General features: G+C 42.5%; 1 protein-coding gene across 2 annotated transcripts in view; it reads right to left on the reverse strand.

Annotated features, from left to right (window-relative positions):
* Positions 1-6,523: 6,523 nt before the first annotated feature.
* Positions 6,524-26,303, reverse strand: part of LOC140494754 (beta-1,4-galactosyltransferase 2-like) — a 57,651-nt gene continuing 37,871 nt past the window's right edge. For both annotated transcript variants that reach the window (XM_072594317.1, XM_072594318.1), the window contains exons 5-7: positions 18,496-18,618; positions 14,769-14,873; positions 6,524-9,561 (exon numbers count right to left, since the gene is read on the reverse strand). In XM_072594317.1, the coding sequence (XP_072450418.1) occupies positions 9,426-9,561; positions 14,769-14,873; positions 18,496-18,618 (364 nt within the window). In that variant the 3' untranslated portion in view covers positions 6,524-9,425. The remainder of the gene's footprint in view (positions 9,562-14,768; positions 14,874-18,495; positions 18,619-26,303) is intronic.

Genomic DNA, 26,303 nt, shown 5'->3' on the forward strand with positions numbered 1-26,303 from the left:
TTTCACGTCGAGGGACAGAAAGTTCAGGAAGTGAGAAGGGAAGCAGAATCAGCAGATGAATACATGTTGGTGCAGAAGACAAGCTTCCGGCCAGAATATCATCCTGTGAGGGATAGAAGTTGGGAGAACGGGAGATCCTACACTATGAAACCAAGAGTATAGAACACTGGTAAGGGTTTACCACAGGTTAATAAAGAAGCCCAAGAGGGTGGTCAGGAGGTGAAAGGCCTCAGGTGTTTACACTGTAAGGGAGTGGGACACAGAAAATTACAGTGCCAGTGGTTTCAGAAGGGCACTGGGCAAAAGGTGTTTTCACTGCCAGAAGGTGGAGCATGTAAAGACACAGTGTCGGTCGTTAAAGAAAGGTGATGTGGGAAAAGTTGTAGTAAAAGAAGCTAAGCCAGTGGCATTAGTGAAGGTAGTCAAGGAGACCCCAAAAAGAGCCGAGGAGCTGCAGGAGACTGTACAGCCTAGGCAGAGGCTGGGTATGGAATTAGTATCTGATCTCCACAAAGAATTCACCTCTATGGGTAAAGTTTACTCAAAGAAGAGGGGTAGAAAGACAAGAAGTTATAATTTTGAGAGATACAGGATCTAACCAGTTGCTGACAGTAAGAGATGAGCAAATATGCAATGTTTCTGATCTGTTACCTGAGTGTGGTAATTTGTGGAATAAATGGACTGAAGTTTAGCATTCCCCTGTGTAAGATCAGGTTGGAGTGCCATGGCATGATTTGGCTGAATCTAAGGTAGAAGTGACACTCCTTATTGTGAAGAAGCCCCAGGAAGACCAATGAACTGAGGAGTTAAAACAGAAACATCCTTTTATTTTGCCAGACTATGTAGTAACCAGATCCCACTATCATAAGTCACAGCACGAAGCGAAAAGTAAAGAGAAAGATTAAAGCGTTGAGGTTCAGTTAGCGGACACCCTGTTTGATGTAATGGTGCAGAAAAAACCTGAACAGGCAGAGGGTCAGACAGAAGTATTTAGTTCTGAATGACTAAGGCAAGACAAGACAATAAAAGATATATACGTGGATGCATACTCCGAAAAGGAGGCAGAGAATATTCTGGAGGGTTATTATCTGAAAGATAGAATCCTATGACAGAAATGAAGATCACGGCAAGTTAGTGCAGAGGAGAAATGAGCCAAAGTGCACCAGATTGTGTTGCTGGTAGCATACAGACAGGAAATGTTATGGGGTAGCACATGAACTACCTGTAGGAAGTCAGGGGTATGAAAGATTCAGGCTAAGGTAAAAAAACATTTTTATTGGCCTGGAATACACAAGGATGTGGTTAACTTTTGCTGTACGTGTCATACATGCCAAATGGTAGGTAAGCCACAGGTGGGAATAAACCCAGCCCCTTTGTTGCCAATTCCCACATTTAAAGAACCTTTCACGCGGGATATAATTCATTGTGTTGGTCCCTTCCCGAGAACTAAAAGTGGGAATCAGTACTTGTTGACCATGATGGATGCGTCTCCCAGATTTCCGGAGGCGATTCCATTACGGAGCGTAGAGGCAAAAATGGTGGTAGAGGAGTTAGTAGCTTCCTTCACATGGTATTGGCTACCCAGAGAGATTCAGTCAGACCAAGGGTCAAATTTTACTGATAGGCTGTTTGAGGAGGTTACGGTTAGCTTAGTATACAGCACTTTAAATCCAGTGCATCTCATTCTGAATCCCAGGGAGCTTTAGAAAGGTGCATCAGACCTTGAAGACCATGTTGACAGCGTACTGTCAGGATTAGCCGAATGATTGGGACAAAGGTATCCCATTTGTATTGTTTTACAAATTAGAGATGCTCCAAATGAATCTACTCAGTTCACTCCCTTCGAGTTAATATTTGGGCATGTTCAACAAGGTTCCCCATGGCAGACTGGTTAGCATGATTAGATCTCATGGAATATGGGGAGTACAACCTTCGAGTCTTCTACCTTTGAACCTGTTCTGTATCCAAACGGATAGTTCTGAAGAAGAACAAAGTTTCAGTGGACAGAACAATGCCAAGAGGCATTCGACCATTTGAAAGCAATATTAACCACCAAACCAGTTTTAGCTACATCAAACTTTTCACAACCTTTTAAAGTCGCCATCGATGCTAGTGACATAGGAGTTGGAGGTGTACTCCTACAGGAAGATGAGGATGGGATTGAACTGCCAGTTGGTTACTTTTCAGAGAAGATCAACATCCACTGGGGGAACTACTCCATGATCGAAAAAGAACTATTGAGTTTGATACTGGCCTTACAACATTTTAATCTGTATGTCATGAACAATGTGTTGGAGACAGTTGTGTACACGGATCAGTCTTCTTACATTCTTAGAATGCTTTAAAGACAAGAATATGAGACTTTTGTTTGTGTCTTATGTTACAGACTTTTAATTTAAAAATCATACATATAACGGGTCATAAGAATGTAATCACAGATGTGTTATTGTGAATTTAACTGATAAAGTTTAGATAAGATGCATCTATCCAATGTTATATATAATAATGGGGAGAAGTTAAGATGAACTTTAATTTAAGTTATCTGTGTGTAGAAAAAAATGAAGCCATCGTTTCATTATGATGGTTCATTTTTTCTTGGGGGGGGTGGGGTTGTTATGAAGATGTACCATACCTTTAAGAGAGTGAAGAACTCAGCAAGCACACACAGTGCTGGAGAATTTACAATGTAACATTTGGTCCAGCAGCCAGCAGAGGTTGAGTTGCTATCGACAAAAACAAACTTGAATTCGGTCAAGGAGAAAGTGAGGACTGCAGATGCTGGAGATCAGAGCTGAAAATGTGTTGCTGGAAAAGCGCAGCAGGTCAGACAGCATCCAAGGAATAGGAGAATCGACGTTTCGGGCATCAGCCCTTCTTCAGGAATGAGGAAAGTGTGTCCAGCAGGCTAAAATAAAAGGTCAATCAAATTATACCTCAAAATACCAACCTCCAATCAAGTTTGAATTTAGCATTTTGACAATATTGAAAACCAATGAAATAATCTGATGCTTTGGGATTTAAGACTGGGAAAAATTGAACAGTTAAGGGGACAACTGTCAAGCCACCAGCATGTACAGACTACCCCAAAAATAGCTCTCTTAAAGGTACCTTTATCTAGCATCGACCTGTGAAACATAATTCCTAAGAAGAAGAAAATAAGACAGGAAGATACAAGGAGAAGATTCAACAGCTGCTGGTTTTGAAATTTGAATTTTTTGGTAAATCTTAATTGGGGGTTTTATTGGACTAGTAAAAGATAGGTTAGAGAAAGGAGTTGTAAATAATTGTTAAATAATTGTTTTATGTTAGACTTTTAAAAAATAAAGTTGTTAATTTTTACTTTAAATAGTTCTTGGCCTCTGATTTTTACAGATTACTGCACAGGATAAACCATTTCTGTGTTGCTGATTTAAATGAAGCAGGGAGGCTTACCCCGTGTTGTAACATCTGTATCTAACTCCCTGCCCTGGGAATGTTTGATGGGGGCGCTGTAGAGGGAGCTTTACCCCAGTTTAAAAGAGTAGAAGTAGCTTTTCTGTGTGACTAACCCTGCACTGTGCTGGGAGTATTTTTTGGACACAGTATAGTGAAAGCTTTACTCTCAGTCTAACAGGGTCGAAAGAGCTTTCAGTTTAAAAAGAGTGGAGAGATTTTTATTTCATCTCTAACCTTGTGCTGGACCTGTCCTCAGAGTATTTGATGGGGACAGGGTGAAGATAAATTTACTTTCTGCTTAAAGGAGTCAAGGCAGGTTTAATCTGTTTCTAATCCCATGCTGTCCCTGTCCTGAAATGTGTGATGGGGAGTCTCCAGGGTGCTTAACTCTGGGCTGTATGATGTTGACAGCGTCAAGAAGCTTCACTCTGTATCTTACCCAGTGTTGTATGTGTCCTGGGATTGTTTGATGGGGACAGTATACAGAAAGCTTTACTTTCTGTTTAAAAGCGTAGAAAAGCTATAGAAAGAATGTTATTAAACTGGAAAGAGTGCAGAAGAAATTTACAAGGATGTTGCCAGGACTCAAAGGTCTGAGTTATAGGGTGAGGTTGGCTAAACTAGCTCTTTTTCTTTCGAGTGAAGGTGACTGAGGTTGGATTTTATATAAGCATATAAGATCATGAGAGGTATGAATAGGGTGAATACACTCAGTCTTTTTCCCAGGTGTGGGGAAATCGAAGAGTAGAGGGCATCGGTTTAAGGTGAGAGAAGAAAGAATAAAGGGGAACCTGATGGGAAGCTTTTTCAGACATAGGGTGGTACGCATATGGAATGAGCTTCCAGTGGAAGTGGTTGAGGTGGGTACATTAACAACATTTAAAAGAATTTTGAACAAATAATGAATAGAAAACGTTTATAAGGATATGGGCCTACGCATTGAGAAAACACAGTCTTTTAAAGGGACCATGCAATGCTGTCCCCCATTTTACACGCACCAACTTTGCAACACCACATACTATCTTCCCTCAACTGATGAATTGGTATACCGTAGGAACTATAAAACCTGCGCCCACACCTCCTCCCTCACCTCTATCCAAGGCCCTAAGGGAGCCTTCCACATCCATCAAAGTTTTACCTGCACATCCACTAATATCATTTATTGTATCCGTTGCTCCTGATGCGGTCTCCTCTACATTGGGGAGACTGGGCACCTCCTAGCAGAGCGCTTTAGGGAACATCTCTGGGACACCAGCACCAATCAACCACACCGCCCCGTGGCCCAACATTTCAACTCTCCCTCCCACTCTGCCAAGGACATGGAGGTCCTGGGCCTCCTTCACCACCGCTCCCTCACCACCCGACGCCTGGAGGAAGAACGCCTCATCTTCCGCCTCGGAACACTTCAACCCCAGGACATCGATGTGGACTTCAACAGTTTCCTCATTTCCCCTTTCCCCACCTCACCCTAGTTCCAAACTTCCAGCTCAGCACTGTCCCCATGACTTGTCCAGACTTGTCCTACCTGCCTATCTCCTTTTCCACCTATCCACTCCACCCTCTCCTTCCTGACCTATCACCTTCATCCCCTCCCCCACTCACCTATTGTACTCTATGCTACTTTCTCCACACCCCCACCCTCCTCTAGCTTATCTCTCCACGCTTCAGGCTCACTGCCTTTATTCGTGATGAAGGGCTTTTGCCCGAAACGTCAATTTCGCTGCTCCTTGGATGCTGCCCGAACTGCTGTGCTCTTCCAGCACCACTAATCCAGAATCTGGTTTCCAGCATCTGCAGTCATTGTCTTTACCTCCTTTATTCCTCGATATTGAACAACCACTTGGAAGAAGCACTGAGAGTGGCAAGGGGGTGTCGGGGATTTCAATGTCTACTACCACCATCAGCAGTACTACTGATTGAGCTGACTGGGTCCTAAAGGACATAGTTGCTGGACTGGCTCTGTGGCCGGTGGCAAGGGAACCAACAAGAGGGGAAGTATACTTGACCTCATGTTTACCAGTCTGCCGGCTGCAGGTACATCCGTCCATGACAGTATTGGTAAGAGCGACCACCACATAGTCATAGGCAGAGAGATGTACAGCACAGAAACAGACCCTTCAGTCTAATGCATCCATGCTGACCAGATATCCTAACCTAATCTAGTCCCATTTGCTAGCATTTGGCCCATATCCCTCTAAACCCTTCCTATTCATATACCCATCCAGATACCTTTTAAATGTTGTAATTATATCAGCCTCCACCAGTTTCCCTGGCAGCTCATGCCATACACACACCACCCTTTGCATGTAAAAGTTGCCCCTTAGGTCCCTTTTAAATCCTTCCCCTCTCTCCTTAAACCTTTGCCCTATAGTTCTGGACTCTCTCACCCTGGGGAAAAGATCTTGGCTATTCACCCTATCTATGCCCTTCATGATTTTATAAACTTCTATAAGGTCACTCCTCAGCCTCCACGCTGCAGAGAAAATAGCCCCAAGCCTTCCCTTATAGGTCAAACTCTCCTATGTTGGTAACATCTTTGTAAATCTTTCCAATCTAAAAGGAATGGCTATAATTTTTCTTCTGCCATTTTTGCAGCTCTGCACTTAAAGTGAGACAGGAAACTTGTGCAGCCAATCAATTTTTTTGGGACATTTTTCCCGACATGGCATTGATTTTCCGATATGAGGTCCTCTGTAGGCCATGTTGAACATAAGGAGGCAGTGTCTTAGTTTTCAATGTGTTGGGACCAGCTGTGAACATCAGCTAACCCCTGCATACATGACCCCTTCCCACACAGGTCTACTCTGTAAAATCATTGAACTTTATTCTCTCCTCCAACGCCCAGCCTACTTATCTGCAGTTACACATAGAAAGGGCACAACTCAACAAATTTTAATTAAACACACTTTGCATAAAAATGTTTCCTCAACAAACAATAAGTTTTCTGCCATCAGCAAGAAATAATATTTTGTGTTTCAAAGCACATGACTCTCACCCGTTGCAGTGTGCTCCCTTTTCCCTCCCCCAGCTGGAAATTGTTCAGGAGTCTGCAGAGTTTGTCAGACAGCAATCAAACTGGGACTATGCGAAAGTTACACACTTCAAGTTTAATTCCAAAAAGGATACAGTAATAGATGCATCGAGAACATTCTGTTTATGACATCATTACCCCCATCCCATTCTACGTTTCCCTCCCTCCTCCAGCAGTGGGTGTAATCCAATGGCTCACTCTCATGCAATGCATTCCGGAAGGGATAACATAATTTAACACTTAAACGGTGCTCAAAAAGTAAAGATGACTCCCTGAAAGTTTCGAAGAGAAGAGTGCAGATGGCACACCAAACCATGTTTCTCGTTAGGCCACAGGGTGATGAAATATCTGCAATTGTATTTGTTTGATGGGCCGAGAGAGTTGGCTGCAGGGTCCCAGATTCAGTGCTAATTGAAGGTATGACCCTATTCACAAGGCCCCAATGTTAGATTTATTTGGATGCATTCAATTCAATTCCAAGTACCTAATTTGGTCTTAAATTAATCAGTCCCAACCAGAGCAGGGATGACACCATATGATATGGGATAGAGCGGTAAGCCATTCCACCATAGCAAAGGGGATTCTACCGAGGATAGATTAGAACAGTTCACGGAGGGTTTACTCTATGTCTAACAAATGAAGCTGATTATCTGATGCTTGAGGTCAAAACCAATCTTGTTCTGTTGCCCAGCACTGACACCCTTTCCTTCAGGAGCACAGGACTTCCATAAAAAGAAACTGCCCAATTTCTTCTCTCTTCCTTTGATCTTGCAGACTCGTGCAACAGTAGTCACCCATGAGCTTTCTTCACATGATGGAAGTCCAGATCCTGTCATTGTCTATTCACATGCACACACATGTGTGTCCAGTATTGGTCAGTCACTAAATAGTGAGCAACTGACGGAACCTTGGTTGATCATTCCTCTCCCTAGCCTAGAGATCCACTCCTCCCACCTACTACAAAGCCCCTGCTACTGCTATTCCTAGCTAGTATCAAGTTCAGCACTATCGGGGCAGTGGGATCTGGGACCTTTTTAGTTTATTGGCTCAGCTATTTGCTGCTTTAACCAACTCAGGCCAAATGGGACTGGAATGGAAAGAGGAAATGGTCAGACAGGTCTGTTTTCAAGAGTCTGTTATTACGCTTGTATAGGCAATGAGTAAGCCTTTTATGGTAGGAACAAAAAATGTCCTGTCCCAGAAAGTTGAATTCCAATAAATAAAAGGTCCAACAAAATTATACAATGAATCCCTACATAAGCCCATTTAAAAATATAATCAACCCCACGTCATTCATTATGCAATTATCATAAAATCTGCACAGTTTCAGCTCCATAGACATGTGGTACAATTGAACTAATATTCTGTTTTACAAGTAATGTTATTTTAAACATTTTTGCAGAGATCTTTGGTTTATTTACAATTTTTTTTATATAAAAAGCAGGTTACAAATTGAGCTTTACAATCTAAAATTAACAGAGGTGAGAGAGAAGGAATGGAACTTCCCTGTTAATCATGCAGACTGCAATTATAAGAACAGTATTGCTTTAAAGAATTGGTGGTACATTTAACTGAGTTTAAAAGGGTTTTGATTTCTGTTTGCCCTTCCCCATCCCAATTAAAGGGATTTGGTTACCATCATGGTTAATGTTGAGAGTGGGTTGAAATGGGGGAGTTAGAATGAAGGGTGTGTCAGTAACATCAATGTACACATAATGCCATTTACAGAATGCTGTAAACAAATGGAATAAAAAGTCAGGCAACATAGTTTATAAAAACAGTGCTCGGTTGAAAAGGTGCTTAACTGATTGTTCAGCTGGTAACAGCACTGCTCAGTGAGAGTCCGTCAGCAGATCACAGGTTCAGTCTTGGATCCATGTCGAGTTGGCTCAACTCAACCAACTGCATTATGTTTTCCCTACAATTTGGGAAAAACCAATCATGGTTTCCTTCTCCTGATTCCTAGCCAGTGAATACCCATGTGCCCAGACACTTGAAGTGAATGAACGAGGGCCAGATCAGCATCAACCATAAAGACCTGTGGTTGGAATAACGCTGTTTTGAGTCTCTTACACTGCGAATGGGCACTTGAGTGAAAGTACTGAAGGATACCAGGTGCCTGTAGAACTTGTACGCTGGTGTGAGTCCTAGGAGCTAGTGTGTTGTACAGCCAGGAATGCTAGGGACAACAGCCAAGCCCATGTTGGGCAGTCTTGATGGGGGGAGTGGGCGGGGGGGGGGGGAAGAGGTGGTCATCATAAGTGATGAAAAGTTCAAACTGCAGGAGAACATATGCTCCCTGCTACCTATGGGAAGATATTAACTTGGAAGCCAAAATAGGAACTTTGCAAAAAAAAGTCATAAATTTTTTAAAAATATTGAAGTAGCATACCTGAGAGTTTCTATGGACTCTGAAGCAGACAAAGGATTCTCCTTCTTTCCTGGTAGGACTCAAGTTGGTACTAACCCCTGATACAGAATGAAGTTTTAAAGAACAAATACAGGTGTCTCGCTTCAACGAGAAATCTGCCAATCAATTTGTAAACAGCCCAAATGGTTCATTGCTTCTTTCATGCCCAAAATATTAGTGAGAAGTTCAAAAGGGAAGATGGGCAGAATCAATGCAAGACGCCATTTTGAATCTGAGGAGCAGTGCGCGCAAGTGAAACATCATTCCTTTGTACTCACACCCCCATGAGTCTTCCAGTCGTCCACGTAGGGTTCAAAACTCTTTCTCTACCAGAGAGAAGCAAACCAGCAACAACACCTCACTTCCCTCAGATTTACAGAAGGAAGAGACAGAATTGAAGACTCTCTTCAAGATGAAGAGACTTCAGTCACAGGACTCCATTTTGTTTTCTTGTTTCAATGTGTGAGCAGTCATCCCAAGCAGCAGCTACACACATATCTTTGGTTAATTCCACTCCAGTTGGAGACAAAAAGGCACATTTCCAGTTCTTTATGATGGAGGCTTTCCAATATCAACTGTTATTTTGGTGAAGAGTTGATTTTTTTCTATCTTGATGAGTGAATATTTCAGAGATATATATCCATCCTGGTTCCTTGTATACTTCATCCGATTATAAACAACATAACTGGGGAGAGAAGAGACCTGAATTTATACGTTGATTTTAAAGTTATTCATTTCTACATTCTTTAACGCCATTGTCTGTAAATAAACTGTAAAGTTAGGGCACTGAACCTCACGTTTCAAAACATACTTTACTTTAATGGAATCTTTTTCACTGTTTAATGTATATATGCTCCAGAAAGCCTTAATTGTGTTATTTATTTACTGAATAAAAAATTACAAACATATCCCTTTCCACCCAGCCAGTTGTAATTTCAATTAAGGTATTTTTAAAAAATCAATCATTTGGACTTTGTGGACATCACATTTCGAGGTAGGACTTGAACCTGGATCTTCTAGTCCAGAGATAAGGACATTATTACGACACAAAACAACCCTTAAATTAAGGATCTTTTCATATGCTCAAGTAAAACCCAATTGATTCCCTCCACCTGCATGTAATTAACCACAAATTTACATACAGTGAACACTACCCTTAAAGGACTTTGCAAGTAAATTAATCATTTGGAAAACATGGGTGATCTACTGGTGATGGTTAATAGATAAAATAAAATCACAGGTGATGGGCAAAAATAATTTACTTGTAAGAGCATGTCTGGATATAAAAGTGAATATTTCCCCTTAAAATCTCCCATTATCTTGAACCACACTGTCTTCATAATTCTTATGCAGAATTTAACACACTGTCATTTACCCACCTGCACCGCACCACACCCGCCCCCCCCTCGCTACCGCCCCTGTTTGGAATTTGATGCCTGGGCATTCAATTGTGGAGGGAAGATGCCCATCAATGTTGTGCTGTCACTAAGCCAGTTGCAGGAAGGTTCAAGATTGCTTTTTAAACCCCTGCTGAATCTGGCCCTTACGTGGGCCTATCCAGCCTCTAGATGAGACCCACAGCATATACATTTAATTCTGTTGACTTTGTTCTAAAGCTCTTTTTCCTCTTTTCCCAATCTCTTCTAGCAAGCCCTTTCAGACCATGGCCATACCTGCACTATGTTGTCACTTAGACAGGTCCTTCAAGACCCTCTGACATTAACCTCACCACCTTCCTGTCTGCTTGGTTTTACCTCCCAGTCTCTTCTTCCTCAGACAGCTGAGGAAATTTGCCATGACGGCGAATACTCTTGCCAACTTTTATAGATGCACCATCAAGAGCATTCTGTCTGGGTGTATCACTACCTGGTATGGCAACTGTACCATTCAAGATCGGAGACGGTTACAGAGAGTGGTAAACTCGGCCTGGACAATCACAAAGGCCAACCTCCCATCTATAGAATCCATCTACCAGGCCCGCTGTCAAGGAAAGGCCGCCAGCATTCTCAAAGATCCATCCCATCCTGGCAATGTTCTTTTACAACGTCTACCATTGGGGAGAAGGTACAGAAGCCTGAACACACGCACCAGCCGGTTTCAAATCATTTTCTATCCAACAGTTATTAGAATACTGAATGGACTCTCAAATTCTTAACATTCACCTGTACCTGTTTTTTGTTTTTGCTGCTGTTTACCTATGCTACTTAACTGATCTGCCTGTATTGCTAGCAAGATAAAGCTTTTCACCGTGCCTCGGTACACATGACAATCAATTCAATGCCTCACGCCCACCTCCTGGGGAGCCACCTTTGGGTGTTTGGTTACATTAACCCATTAATTAAGGGCACCAGGTGTGGCTGAGACAGCATATGGCTTTACTTTTTATCATGTTAATGATAATGGTTTAATAATTGCTCATCAGGGATTGATTAACTCTGCGGGTGAGTTTATTCAAAATAATAAAACACAGACATTACAAAAGACAGTAACTGACTTGTGTGTGTGTGCAGCCTGCACACTGACACCTAGACTAACTTAGTTAAAAATCACATAACACCATGTCAGCTATTTGAAGCAGTCCAGCCTGGTTTTGTGTGATTTTTAACTTTGTCTACCCCAATCCAACATTGGCACCTCCACATCATAGATTAACTTATAGGCAAAAGTGAGGACTGCAGATGCTGGAGATCAGAGTCAAGTTTAGAGTGGTGTTGGAAAAGCATCCGAGGAGCAGGAGAATTGGGCCAAAGCCCTTCATCAGGACTGAAGGCAGGGAGCCTCCTTGGTGGAGAGACAAATGGGAGGAGGGTGGGGCTGGTGAGAAGGTAGCAAAGAGTACAATAGGTGGATGGATGTGGGGATGAAGGTGATAGGTTGGAAAGTAGGGTGGAGCGGATTGGTGTGAAGGAAGATGGACAGGTAGGACAGATCATGAAGGCGGTGCTGAGCTGGAAAGTTGGAACTGGGGTAAGGTGGAGGGAGGGGAAAGGAAGAAACTGGTGAAGTCCATTTTGATTCCTGGGGTTGAAGTGTTCCGAGGCAAATTAACGATGCAGAGTCACAATCTTGTATGCACACAGCACATGGAATTCCTAAAGGTGAAGTCTCTTAAAGGCAAGCTAGAGAGGCAACAATCTCAGGCTGTGTCCAACTTTCAGTGGATCAGCACCCAGGAGACAGGCTGTCCAATGAAGTGGCACATGAGCCCAGTTTGTCAGAGGTTTGAGGGAGAGAATAAGACAGGGTTTCTGTCCACCAGTATCCAATGAGCTCTCTGCTCGAACATCCACCGATATTTGGATATGCTTGGTTTCTGCCAAGCTGCCTTCTCCGTGACAACAGTCAGACAAAGCTCAGATGCTGGAGCAAGTACTGGACAGCTGCAGGTGCCCATGGTATGAAATCTGAAAGGAAAAGCAGGAACCTTCTGGGCCACTGTCAGTGAATGCTGCAAAGGGACACAGAATGAATCAGAAGGGAAGTAAAATGAGGAGAGTGTGACAAAGATAACATCATCTTTCCATGGGGGTCAATCATTTTCATAAGAAATGGTCAGTTTTCTAGTGGGGTGGGGGTGGGATAAAGAGGCATTGAGGAGAAACAACCACTATCTTACCTCCTAGTGACCTTTTGTAGGTGTATAGAAAAGAGGAGCAGGAGTAGGCCATTTGGCCACCCTTTGAGGCTGCTCCACCATTTAATATGATCATAGCAGATCTTCTACCTCAAGGCCACTTACCCACATTATCCCTCTGTGTCCTGATATCTTGGAGATTGAGAAATCTATCATTGATTCATCTTGCATACCCTCATTGACTGAGCCTCCACAGCCCTCTGGTGTAGAGAATTCCCAATATTCCTCAGTCTCCAAATAAAGCAATTCCTCGTCCTAAATGGCCTGCCTCTTATTCTGAACCAAGATTAGAGTGCTGCTGGAAATGCACAGCAGGTCAGGCAGCATCCGAGGAGCAGGAAAATAGACATTTTGGGCAGGAGCCCTTCATCGAGAATGAGGCTGGGACCCTGGGGGGTGGAGAGATAAATGCAAGGGGTTGAGTGGGAAGAAGGTAGCTGGGAGTGCAATAGGTGGATGGAGGAAGGGGTAAAGGTGATAGGTCAGAGGGGAGGGTGGAGCGGATAGTGGGAAGGAAGATTGACAGGTGGGACAGGCCACGAGGATGGTGCTGAGATGGAAGGTTGAAACTGGGATAAGGTGGGGGGAGGGGAAATGAGGAAATTGGTGAAGTCCACGGAACGCCTTGTTCTAATTGCCCCCAGCTGAATGCAACACCCTTCCTTATGAGGCCTGTAAGAATTGAGGGCTTCAGTGAGATTATTTGACAATACAGGCTCAGTCTCTCCTCTGAGGACAATTCTGCCATCTGTAAAATCAGTTTGGGGACCTTTCATGGCACTCGCTGTGAATGACAAACATGTCCTTCTTTGGATGAGGAGGTAAAAACTGTACACAATACACGGGGTGTGGTCTCACCAAAGTCCTGTACAATTTAGGCAAGATATTTCTATTATTTTACTCAATTCCTCTTGCAATAAAGGCCAACATACTTTTGCCTTCCTAATTGCTCGCTGCATTGAACATTAGCTTTCACTGACTCGGGAACAAAGACATTGGATGAATTCCTACTTGGCACTAGTTGTGAAGTCTAGCTTCTTTCAACACAATGGCACATATTGAGCAGCCTGCACTGACACAGCAATCTCTAAAAACATGTTGATAACTGAAACAACTTGTTGCAGATAAACATCCAAATTCCCTTTATGTTCAGCCAAAATAGCACTGCAGATCAAAAGAGGAGGTACATGGACTGCTGATCTAAAGTCTGATTGAAGACATGGGTTTTAAGGGGGGTGTAATAAAGGAGGGAAAGAGCTGAAGAGATTCAGGGAGGGAACAACAGAGGTCACAGTGGGAGGCTGTGGCCAGTGGTGGAGCAAATGGAGTGTAAGAGATACAGACAAAACAAAGCTTTTTGAATTAGAGGTGGTTGTGATTATAATGGAATAAGGGAAAAGGACAAGAATTTTAGATATGAAGTATATAAACGTACAAAGTAGAAGCAGGAATAGACCACACAAAGTCTCGAGCCCCCTCACCATTCAATAAGATCACATCTGATCAGACTTGTTCACATTTCCACCACCATCCTGAAAACCTTTCACGCACTCGCTTACACCAAGAATCTATCTACCGCTGCCTTATAATATTCAAAGACCCTGGCTCTATTGTCTTTCAAGGAAGAGAGTTACAAAGTTTTGTATCAAACCCATCAGGATCTCTTGGGTGACTGCCATCAACAAAGGGTTTTGAAAATCATTCATAGGATGAAGCTTAGACCAGCATTTATTGCCCTTCTCTAATTGCCCAGGAGGCAGTTAAAAATCAGCCACATTACTACAGGTCTGGAGTCACATGTAGGCCAGACGGGGCAAGGACGGCAGATTTCCTTCCCTGAAGGAATTAGTGAACCAGGTAGATTTTTCCAACAATCGACAAAGGTTTCATGGTCACTGTTGGACTCTTAATTCCAGATTTTAATTGAATTCAACTTTCACCATTTGCCGTGGCAGGATTTGAACCTGGATCCCCAGAAGATAACCTGGGTCTCAGATTAATAGCCTGAAGATGACAATGGCATGGACAGTGACTTCAGTAAATGCACTGAGGCAGTAGCAAAACAGGGTGATGTTAAGGAGGATGAAAATAGATGCCACTGTAAACACTACATAACCATCACAAATACTTGCACCCTTGTAACATTTGCCACTGTGTCATGACAAATACCTCCATTCTGCTGTATCAAAGTAATGATTCTGACCTCCAGTATCACTACTCTTTCACCCTCATGTGCAAAGTGACAATTTTTGACTCACTTTTTCTCATTGACCTCATTCCCTTTGTCTCTCTGATGCCGTATCATTTTGGTTCTTCCAACGTTGCGATCGGGTCGATCAACTGACATCCCACTCAGTGTTACTCTATGAGATATAGAACAAAGACACTTTCTCAGTACGCGGTCTGATAAGCATTATTTAACTCCTCATTTCAATAACACCACCACCAAATCCCATTTCTGTAGCATTCTGTTGTGTGGTTTGGATTCAAGACAGACTAGTGCTCACTAATTGTGTCCAGCCAAGACTGAGATCCATAGCAATTTTTGAGATGATTTGTAGTTCAGGCTGATGATAATATGTAAGTTAGCTCGCTGAGCTGGAAGGTTTGTTTTCAGACGTTTCGTCACCATGACTAGGGAGCATCACCAGTGAGAGTCTCCGGTGAAGCGCTGGTGGTATGTCCCACCTCTCTATTTACAGGTCTTGGTTTCTTAAGGTGGGTGACGTCATTTCCGGTTCTTTTTTTCAAGGGAAGGTAGATGGGATCTAAATCGATGTGTTTATTGATGGAGTTCCAGTTAGAATGCGTGTGTTGTCCTAGCTAAAGTGATATCCTTCTTTGTCTGTATGTATAGAAACTAGTGATAGTGGGTTGTGTCTTTTTGTTGCCAGTTGGTGTTCATGTATCCTGGTGGCAAGTTTCCTGCTTGTTTGTCCGATGTATTTTTTTTCTCCACAGTTCTTGCATGGTATTATGTAAATGATGCTAGTTTTGCTGGTTGTATCTAAAAGATCCTTTATTGGAGACTACAAGGATTTTGGGGATAGTATAAGGTGTGGAGCTTACATATAATCTGTGATCAGCCATGATCTAACTGAATGCAGAACAGGCTTACTGGATCATCCAACCTATTCCAGCTTGAATGACCTATGTAAAATCTAACAAGTGGGAACTAGGTTAGGCCACTTTTGGAATACTGCGTTCAATTCTGGTCTCGCTGCTGTAGGAAGGATGTTGTTAAACAGAAAAGGTTTAAAGGATGTTGCAAGGGTTGGAGGGTTTGAGCTATGGGGAGCCGAACAGGCTGGGGTTATTCCCCCTGGAGTGTCGGAGGCTGAGGGGTGACCTTACAGAAGTTTATAAAATCATGAGGGGTATAGACAGGATGAATAGACAATGTTTTTTCCCTAGGGTGGGAGAGTCCAAAACTAGACAGCACAGGTTTAAGGAGAGAGGGAAAAGATTTAAAAGGGACAGAAGGAGAAACTTTTTCATGCAGAGGGTGGTGCGTGTATGGACCGAGCTACCAGAGGCCTGTACAATTACAACATTTAAAAGGCATCTGGGTGGGTATCTGAATAGAAAGGGCCAAATGCTGGGACTAGATTAATTTAAAATTTAACATGGATACGTTATTTCCGTGCTGTACAACTTAGTGACTCTATAACTGGAACGTTTATCAATTAACAAACTAGCAAATAGGATGTTCGAAAGAAACAAAAACAGAGAATTGTAGATGCTGGAGATCTGAGGAAAAAACAGAAACTGCTAGAGAAACTCAGCAAATCTGGCAGTATCTGTAGAGAGAAAGCAGAGTTAATGTTTCGAGTCCGATGACTCTGCTGAAAGAACTGTCTCTTCCATGAGCCACAAATGATATGTTTTCACACTTCCTTAATCACTGGTTATTTTTATTACTTTGGCCTGGAGTCTGGCACCTTGGAACACAGTTAACAACAGGTCACTGGAATGCTTTATGGACAAAGTAGATGTGTTTACACTAATTAGAGGGGGTACTGTGTGTTTGAGAAGGGGCATCCCCAGCTTACAAAGCATAAAGATTGGTGGTGGCATTGCAGAATAACAACTTAGATAATGACACCCAGAGTGCAATAAGAAGGGATAGAGTGTACAAGCTTTTAAGAAAGCAGTAAATAGTGTCAGAGGGGAATATGGTGAGGCAGCAAAATTAATGGCTCTTAAATGTGCATAGCATTCTAAAGAATATAAATGAATTAATGACACAAGCATCAAGTAATGGGTATGATCTTGCTGCTATTACAAAGACACAGTTTAAAGGAAATCAAATCCAGGATCTAAAAATGCAGGGTTATTTTGAAACTACAAGCTGGAAGAGGTGGGGTAGCTTTGTTTAAATACAATCAGAAGAAATGATCTGGATTAGTAGATCCAAAATGAGTGGAACTAAAAAATAACAAGGGAAGAATTTATTAGTCGGCATAGACTACAGGCCCCATAATATTAACTATTCTGTACGCTACAGAATAGCTTAGAAGATAACAAGGGCATGTAAATAAGAATTACATTAGTTGTGAATGATATTAATCTTCACGTATATTGAAGAAATCACACTGGCAGAGGTAGCCATGAAGAGTCTATGTGGATCCAACTGGGAATCAGGCTATTTTGGATCTGATTGATTTAAAGATCTCAGATAAAAGATTCCCCAGGAAACAGTGCCCGTAATAAGGTAGAATTAAGCATTCAGTTTGAGAATGCGAAACATAGTTTAGGAACAACTGTGCTAAACTTAGATAAGGCTAATTAGATAGTGATAAATGAAGAGTAGGCTGGTGTGGATTGAGAATGCAGATTAGCAGAAAAGATGGTAAAGGAACAACGATAGAGTCTTTGTGCATGAATCACAAAAAGCTAGCTCCAAATTCAGTAGGTAAGTGGAAGGCAAATGGACTGTTGGCCTTTACACAAAGGGAATGGAATATAAAGATACGGAGGTCTTGTTAAAACTATATAAGGCACTAGTTAGACCACACCTAGAATATTATGAACAGTGTTGAACACTTTATCTAAGGAAAGATATACTGACAAAGTAGGCAGTGCAGTGCATATTCACTAGGCTAACACCAGTTTTGGAAGGATTTTCTCAAGAGGAGAAGTTGAGTAGGTTGGGCCTGCACTAATTAATGTTTAGAAGTATGACAGAACTCCTTATTGAAACATATAAGATTTTTCCAGGGCTTAACAGGGTTGATGTGGAGAGGTTGCTTCCTCTGTGAGACAGTCTATAACCACAGGGCATAATCTCAGTATAAGTGGTCATCAATTTAAGGCAGAGATGAGGATGATTTTTATTCTCTCTCAGGAAATGTTTTCTGTCCTGCAGAGGGTTGTAGAGCCTGGGTCGTCAAGTATCTTCAAGGCTGAGACAGACAGATTTTTAATCAGGAAGGGAATCAAGGCTAATGGGGACAAGGCAGGCAGGAAAGTGGAGTTGAGGATTATCAGATCAGACACAAACTTATTGAATGGTGGAGCTGACTCACTGAGTTGAATGGCGTATGCAGTGATATAATAATGACATTATGAGCATGTCCCTTAAAAGCAACAGAAACAGAAATTGCCGTTGAAACTCAGCAGGTCTGGCAGCATCCGAGGAGAGAAACCAGAGCGAACACTTCGGGTCCGGTGACTCTTCATCAGATCTGAGCTCACCTACAATTTTAGGTTTGTTTCAGATCTCTGGCAGCTGCAGTTCTCTGTTTTATTCCTTTAAAGTTGTGAGATACAAAACAGCACACTAAACTCTGTAGTCTTCCCAAGTTAATACACACGCAATTCTTATACAAAGTTGTTGCATCTGAGTTTCATCTATCCAAAATCTATAATGTTAATACAGGAAGATGAAAATGAGATGATTGTACTCAAATCTAAAGAGTAAGCCCCATCTGGAAGTTCAACAAACATCACTTTGCCAGTTTTAAAAAGTCTGCTTTAATTTACCTCTTGTATGTGTCATCATCTTCAGTCCCCCAACCCCAGTAATTGTTGGAGAAACCATTTATTTTTAAGTACTGCTCTTTTGTGAATGCCACAACTCCTCCAAAATATCCTGTGTACGGCAACCTGGATCAAAACAGAGACACAGAAATGAGGTAAAGGTGCAAAGCTCAATCAGGCCACATTGCGTGCAAGTTTCTGCCCCCTGAAATAGTCTTGATAAATCAAGTTTTGAGAAAATATGTAGCTCATATTGAGGTTCTGGTTGTAGGTTTGCTCGCTGAGCTGGAAGGTTCGTTTTCAGACACAGTCGTCCCAGTTGAAGTGGTATGTACCTCATCTGTATGTAAGGATACAGGCAGAAAACTAGCCACCAGGATACATGAACATCAACTAGCCACAAAATGAGATGACCCACTCTCACTAGTATTGTTACATACGGATAAGGAAGGACACCACTTCGACTGGGACAACACATCCAACTTAGGACAAGCTAACATAGACACACACTAGAATTCCTAGAAGCATGACATTCTAACCAGAACTCTACAACAAACACATTGACTTGGATCCCATTTACCACCCTCTGAGAAAAAGAACAGGAAGTGACTTCACCACAGGAAATTATGTCACCACAGGAAATGACATAACCAGCCCAAGGAAACTCAAGCATATAAATAGAAAGTGGGTTACACCACCAGTGCTTCATTCGCAGGCTCACTGAAAATGTTACCTAGTAGGGTGATGAAATGTCTGAAAACGAACCTTTCAGCTCAGCGAGCAAACCTACATCCAGAAACTCAACCTGAGCTACAAATCTTCTCAAAACTTGCTAACACCTATAATCACAATACGTTAAAACTGGCCCAAAAATGGGAAACCAATGCCATCCAACAGAGCGCCATCCGCAAACAGCTGCACTTCCTGTACAAATGCCGAAGGAAACAGGTGCTACCTAAATATCTTAAATATAAACTTCTGCTAACCAAAAGAATAGCAGAGCAAAACGGCTGCAGAATGCTAAAAGAAATGATTAATGATGCCCACAACAGACTCTAAGTACAACTGTGAAACTTTGTATCAAAACTCTTTACTCACTAATGCAACAGACACAATACATCAAGCCATAGATATTAGACAGCGACAAACACAGAAAATGAAAAAAAACTAGACAACCTTACACAAAATAACAATACTGAGAACACAGAAGCATGGATAAAAAAACCTATCTGACCGACCCTTAACAGACACTGAAAAAGCCACCTTAGTAAGTGGATTAAATTACAACTTCCAGGATGTGGACAAGAAACATTTCTTATCGGCATTAGAAACAACACTGAAAGACAACTAACTCACAGAAGAAACCCAACAAACCATCAGACAGACAGTCACACAAACATTAAACAGGAAAATGGAAGGAAACACACTCAATAGACAAGAAAAGAAAGCACTAAAAAAAATAAAAATATTGTTATCTTACCTGCAGACAAAGGATGCTTGACAGTCATCTTAAATCAAAGAGACTACATTGAAAAGCAAATGCACTACTTGCAGATACCAACACTTATCAACAAGTAGCGATAGACCCAACCCCACAACTAGAGAACTGAATCACAGCCCTACTCAAAAGACATCAGAAATCGGGAGAAATAAATAAGACTGACTTGCAAAGAATGAAACCAGATGGATCCAACACACCATGCTTCTACAGATTACCCAAAATTGACAAACCTGAGACCCATAGTCTCACTACCTGGAACACCAACTTACAGACTGGCCAAGGAGCTACACCAAAGACTAAAACACTTAGTTGAAGACTCACACCACTCCATCTACTCCACCCAAGAACTCCTGAAGACCATCAAAGACACCAAGATAAAAGAGGATGAAATAATGGTCTCCTTTGATGGAACAGCCCTGTTTACTTCAATCAACATTAACCTGGCCAAGGAAACACTATTAGAAGACCCAAAGACACATATACCAAACACAACTAACTTCATCAGCAAGGACAGTATTGTCAAGCTAGGGGACCTATGCCTTACCACCCACTTCACCTTCAACAACCAAACCTACAGATAAACCAACGGAACACCCATGGGATCTCCGATATCAGGGTTCTTAGCAGAGGCAGTAATGCAGAGACTCGAACAAACAGCTCTGCCAACCATCCAACCCAAACTTTGTCCTCACTAAACAAAACAAATTAGAGGAAACCTTTAAGACCATCAATAATACCCTCACTGGCATAAAATCCACTAAAGAGGAGGAAAACAACAACAAACTGCCATTCCTAGATATCACAGGAGAGCAAACAGCCAATGGGGAACTTCAAACCAGCATCTATAGAAAAACAACACATACAGACCAAATATTGAACTACAGAAGCAATCATCCCAACATCCACAAACAAAGCTGCATTAGAACATTATTTCAATGAGCCACCACAGCACAGAGGAACAATGCAGAGCAGAGCAAAATCATCTATATCTTGTATTCAAAAAGAATGGGAACCCAATGAACACAGTCTGCCGATTTCTGAGCAACAAACCCAAACAAGCAGATAAAACACGTCCAGAAACCCTAGCCACTCTCCCCTACACCAAAGACATCTCAGAAATGACTGCCAGACAGAGACACACACAAGAATTCCTAGAAGCATGGCATTCCAACCGGAACTCTATCAACAAACACACTGACTTGGATTCTATTGATCACCCCTGAGAAAAAAACCCAGGAAATAACATTACCATAGGAAATAATGTCACCACAGGAAGTGACATCACTGACCCAAGGAAACCCAAACATATAAATAGAAAGCAGGCTATACCACCAGTGCTTCATTTGGAGTTCAAGATGTTACCTAGTATGGGGACGAAATGTCTGAAAACGAACTTCCAGCTCAGCGAGCAACCTACACCCAAGTCTTCATAAATAATCAGACCAAGAGTAGTGAATAATTTAATAACAATTTGGGAGGTCATGTTGCAGCTGTACAGGACATTGGTTAGGCCACTTTTCAAATACTATATTCATTTCTAGTCTCCTTGCTACTGGATGGATCTTGTGAAACATGAAAGTGTTCAGAAAAGAATTATAAGGATGTTACCAGGGTTGGAGGATTTGAGCTATAAGGAGAGGCTGAATAGGCTGGGGTTGTTTTCTCTGAAGTGTCGGAGGCTGTGGGGTGACCTTATAGAGATTTATAAAATCATGAGGGGCATGGATAGGATAAATAGACAAAGTATTTTCCCTGGGGTGGGGGAGTCCAGAGCTAGAGGGCATAGGTTTAGGGTGAGAGGGGCAAGATTTAAAAGGGACCAAAGGGGAAACTTTTTTACACAGAGGGTGGTACATGTAAGGGATGAGCTGCCATAGGAATTGGTGGAGACTGGTACAATTACAACATTTAAAAGGCATCTAGACGGGGGCATGAATAGGAAGGGTTTAGAGGGATATGGGCCAAATGCTGGCAAATGGAACTAGATTAATTTAGGACATCTGGTCAGCATGGACGAATTGGACCGAAGGGTCTGTTTCCATGCTTATATCTATCAATCTAATTAATTATGTCACCAGAACCCAATTGAGCCACCTCAGAAAAATGCATCAATAACTTCAAAGAAAGTTCCTCCATGTCCTTTATTCCAACATTTATTTGGGGCTGTACCATCAGCTACTAGAAGCCTTGAGCTCTGGAATTCCCACTAGGTCTTTTATTTCTCTCTAAGGTGCTTCTTCAAATCTACCTCTTTGACCAAGTTTTTGGTCACTGGTCCCAATATCTTCTTAATTTGTCTTGGGGTCCATTTTTTAAAAAAATGATGTCACTCGCTGTTGTGAAATGCCATGGGAATGTTTTAGAGCAGTAATGGTGGGATACAAACATGACCTTCGTGGAATGGCCTGGAAAAGGTACCCGGAGAGTTCATTTAAATAACTCAAAGGAGAAATCCACTTTGAGGCACCCTTCTCTCTCTCCCTAATCTGCAGTCTGTTGTTTCCTCGATGTTAGGTAGTGATAGTCTTGTGGTATTAATTGCTAGACTATTAACCCAGAGACCCAAGTGTTGTTTTGGGCTCCTGGTTGAATCCTCCTATGGCAGATGGTGGAATTTGAATTCAATAATAATCTGGAATTATGAATCTGCCACGAAACCATTACTGATTATCACAAAAAAACTCATCTGGTTCACTCACGCTGTTTAAGAGAGGAAATCTGCCATCCTTATCCCAGTCTGGCCTACATGTGACTCCAGACCCACAGCAATGTGGTTGAGTTTTTAAACTGCTATCTGGGCAATAAACGTTTGCCGATCAAGCAATGCCACATCCTGTGAATGGAAAAAGGAAAATCCCACACTCTGCCCACTGATTGGCCAATTTAGGGAAAATCAGTACCAGCTGAGTATGAGTCAAACTGTGTAGGATATGACTCCCACTTAGTCCCAGTCTCCAAGCACCAATGCATAACACATACAAAACCATGCTCGATGAGTGTCTGTCCCAAAGGCTACCAGAGTTGTTGAGGATTTCCAGCATTTCCTGTTTTTCATTTTAGACTGAACAAAGAACTAGGAGATACCCATAGCCGAGACAGGGATACCCATAGAGAGAGAGAGAGAGAGAGAGAGAGAGAGAGAGAGAGAGAGAGAGAGAGACAGGGTTACCCACAGAAAGGGAAAGATATATATACCCATAGAGAGAGAGAGAGAGACAGGGCTACCCATAAAGCGAGAGAGAGCATGAGCGCAAGAGAGAGAGAGAGAGATACCATGGAGATAGCAAGAGAGGGAGAGCGCGAGAGCGCGAGAGCGAACTAACTAGATATTTTTATTCAATCTTTCATGGGTTAAGGATATTGATGGCAAGACCAGTATCAACCCTCAGATTGAGTGCCTTGTGATGATGTATCAAAGGGTCAACCACATTATTATGGGACTGGAGTCACATGTAGTCCAGACCGGGTAAGGATGGCAGATTTCCTTCCCTGAAGGACATTAGTAAACCAGATGGGCTTTTGCGAGCAAGAAAGGTTAGGTGGGAGAGGGGGCGAGAGAAAGAGAGTGACAGAAGGTTGGGGGGCGGGGGGCGGAGATGATGGCGAGAGAGTAGCAGCACTGATTTCTGGTAGACAGACAGTTAATTGCATGAATTGGCATCATGGGACAAGGCTGGAAACTGGGAGCACCGTCAGGTGAGTGCAGGGAAGAAGGAAAATGAGTCAGATTTTCATACTGCCCCAGGATAATTCAAACCACATTGCAGCCAATAAGACAAATTTCGAAACACAATTTGACTGACTGCTGTGAGAAAGTGCAGCAGCTAATCAGTGCACAGCAAGATCCCACAGGCACCAAGGTAAATGTTGCCTGAGGGATCAATGTCAAAGAGCTCTTCAATGAGTGAAACTGAGGCTTTGGCTCCACCCACCCCTCCAACCGATCACAGTTACCCCCACCTGCATCTACCTATCTCCTTCCCAACTACCTTCCTCCCAGCCCTACCTCCACCCTCCAATTTATCTCTCAGCCCCTTCCCCCCCTCAAGATTCCTGAAGAAGGGCTTATGCCCGAAATGTCGACTCTCCTTCTCCTCAGATGCTGCCTGACCTTCTATGCTTTTCCAGCACCACACTTTTCGACTCACCATCTGTAGAGTGAGGAACAAAGTTAACATTTCGAGTGCAGTATAGCTCTTCTTCAGAGTTCTTCAGTTCTGAAGAACAAGCATGCCGGACTCAAGATGGTAACTCTGTTTCTCAGTCCACAGATGCTGCCAGACCTGTTAGCTTTCTCCATCATCTTCTGTATCTCTCTCAGATTTGCAGCATCTGTAGTATTTTGCCAATATTTAGTTAGTTGAAACACTTCATTTTCAATGTTCAAGCCTTCCTTTTGCAAAAGCAATCAGGAGAGTCTAGGACCAGAAGGCATCATCTCACACAGTAAGGAGTCGTACATTTAAGACAGAGATGAAAAAGAATTTCTTCTCTTGGAGGGTAGTTAATCTAGAACATAGAAAAATTAAGCGCAGTACAGGCCCTTCAGCCCTTGATGTTGCGCCGACCGAAGCCTACCTAACCTACACTAGCCCAATAACCTCCATATGCTTGTCCAATGCCCACTTAAATGACCCTAAAGAGGGAGAGTCCACCACTGACACTGGCAGGGCATTCCATGAACTCACAACCCGCTGAGTAAAAAATCTACCCCTAACATCTGTCCTATACCTACCACCCCTTAATTTAAAGCTGTGTCCCTAGTAACAGCTGACTCCATATGCGGAAAAAGGTTCTCACTGTCAACCCTATCTAAATCCCTAATCATCTTGTACACCTCTATCAAATCTCCCCTAAACCTTCTTTTCTCCAATGAGAAAAGTCCCAAGTGCCTCAGCCTTTCCTCATACAATCTTCCTACCATGCCAGGCAACATCCTGGTAAACCTCCTCTGCACTCGTTCCAGTGCCTCCACATCCTTCCGAAAGTATGGCGACCAAAACTGCACACAATATTCCAGATGAGGCCGCACCAGAGTCTTATACAACTGCAACATGGCCTCAGGACTCCGGAACTCAATTCCTCTACCAATAAAGCCCAGTACACCATATGCGTTCTTCACAGCGCTATTTACCTGGGTGGCAACTTTCAAAGATCTGTGTACATGGACACCAAGATCCCTCTGCTCATCCACACTACCAAGTAGTCTACCATTAGCCCAGTAATCCATCTTCTTGTTACTCCTGCCAAAGTGAATGACTTCACACTTAGCTACATTGAATTCCATTTGCCACCTTACTGCCCAGCTCTGCAACTTATCTATATCCCGCTGTAACCTACCACATCCTTCTTCGCTGTCCACAACTCCACCGACTTTCGTGTCATCCGCAAACTTGCTCACCCAGCCTTCAAGCCACTCCTCCAGGTCATTTATCTGTGGCATTCTTTATTGCAGAGGACCATCAAAGCTGGGATATTAAGTATATTCAAGGCTGAGATTGACAGATTTGAAATCAGCAAGTGAAATTGAGTGTTATGGGTCAAAGGCAGGAAAATGGTGTTGAGGATTGTCAGATCAACCATGATCTCATTGAATGGCAGAGCAGAATCGATAGGCTGAAAGGTCTGCTTCTGCTCCTATATCCTTATGGTTTTATCAATACCAGCCCTTGTTCGCACAGAATGATCTGTGGGGTTTGCTGATGCCCATCACTCACCCCTGCTTAGTTGGAATGGTTTTGCACCAACACCGCCCAGTATTGTCAACAGTTAGTTTGTCCCATTCCTGTTAACCCCGCCCCTCTTGTAAACTCTACGTCTTGTCTATTTTAATTGTGTAGTAACCAGTTCTCCCATTACTCCAATTACATCTCCTTTAATTACACACCAGGAATATTAGAAGTGCTGGAGCAGTGCATGAAACAACAAATCCGACTGCAGTTAATACCCACTGAGAAACCACACCAACTACTTGAGAGTTCAAACAATATCACGCCAGGGAATGTTTAAAGAAAAGTGTCTCCACTCTGTCTGCTTTCTTTCCATGCCACTCCCTTGACTCATCAACTCCTCAACAGGGCAACTAGCTTGAACAAGCGTCTATGAATGTGGGCAGACTATTCGACCACAGAATGCTTTATTGGCTGAACCAATCCCTGTGCACTTAGATATCTGTACATGTGCCATCCTGAGTCAGTGCTCCCTACACACACAAAACACAGATTTTCATTACAAAATATTATAATCAGAGAGTCCCTATAGCGTGGAAACAGGCCTTTTGGCCCAAAAAGTCCAGACTGACCCTCTGAAG

Source organism: Chiloscyllium punctatum, chromosome 24, assembly GCF_047496795.1.
Source record: "Chiloscyllium punctatum isolate Juve2018m chromosome 24, sChiPun1.3, whole genome shotgun sequence".
In the NCBI taxonomy this organism is placed as follows: Eukaryota; Metazoa; Chordata; class Chondrichthyes; order Orectolobiformes; family Hemiscylliidae; genus Chiloscyllium; species Chiloscyllium punctatum.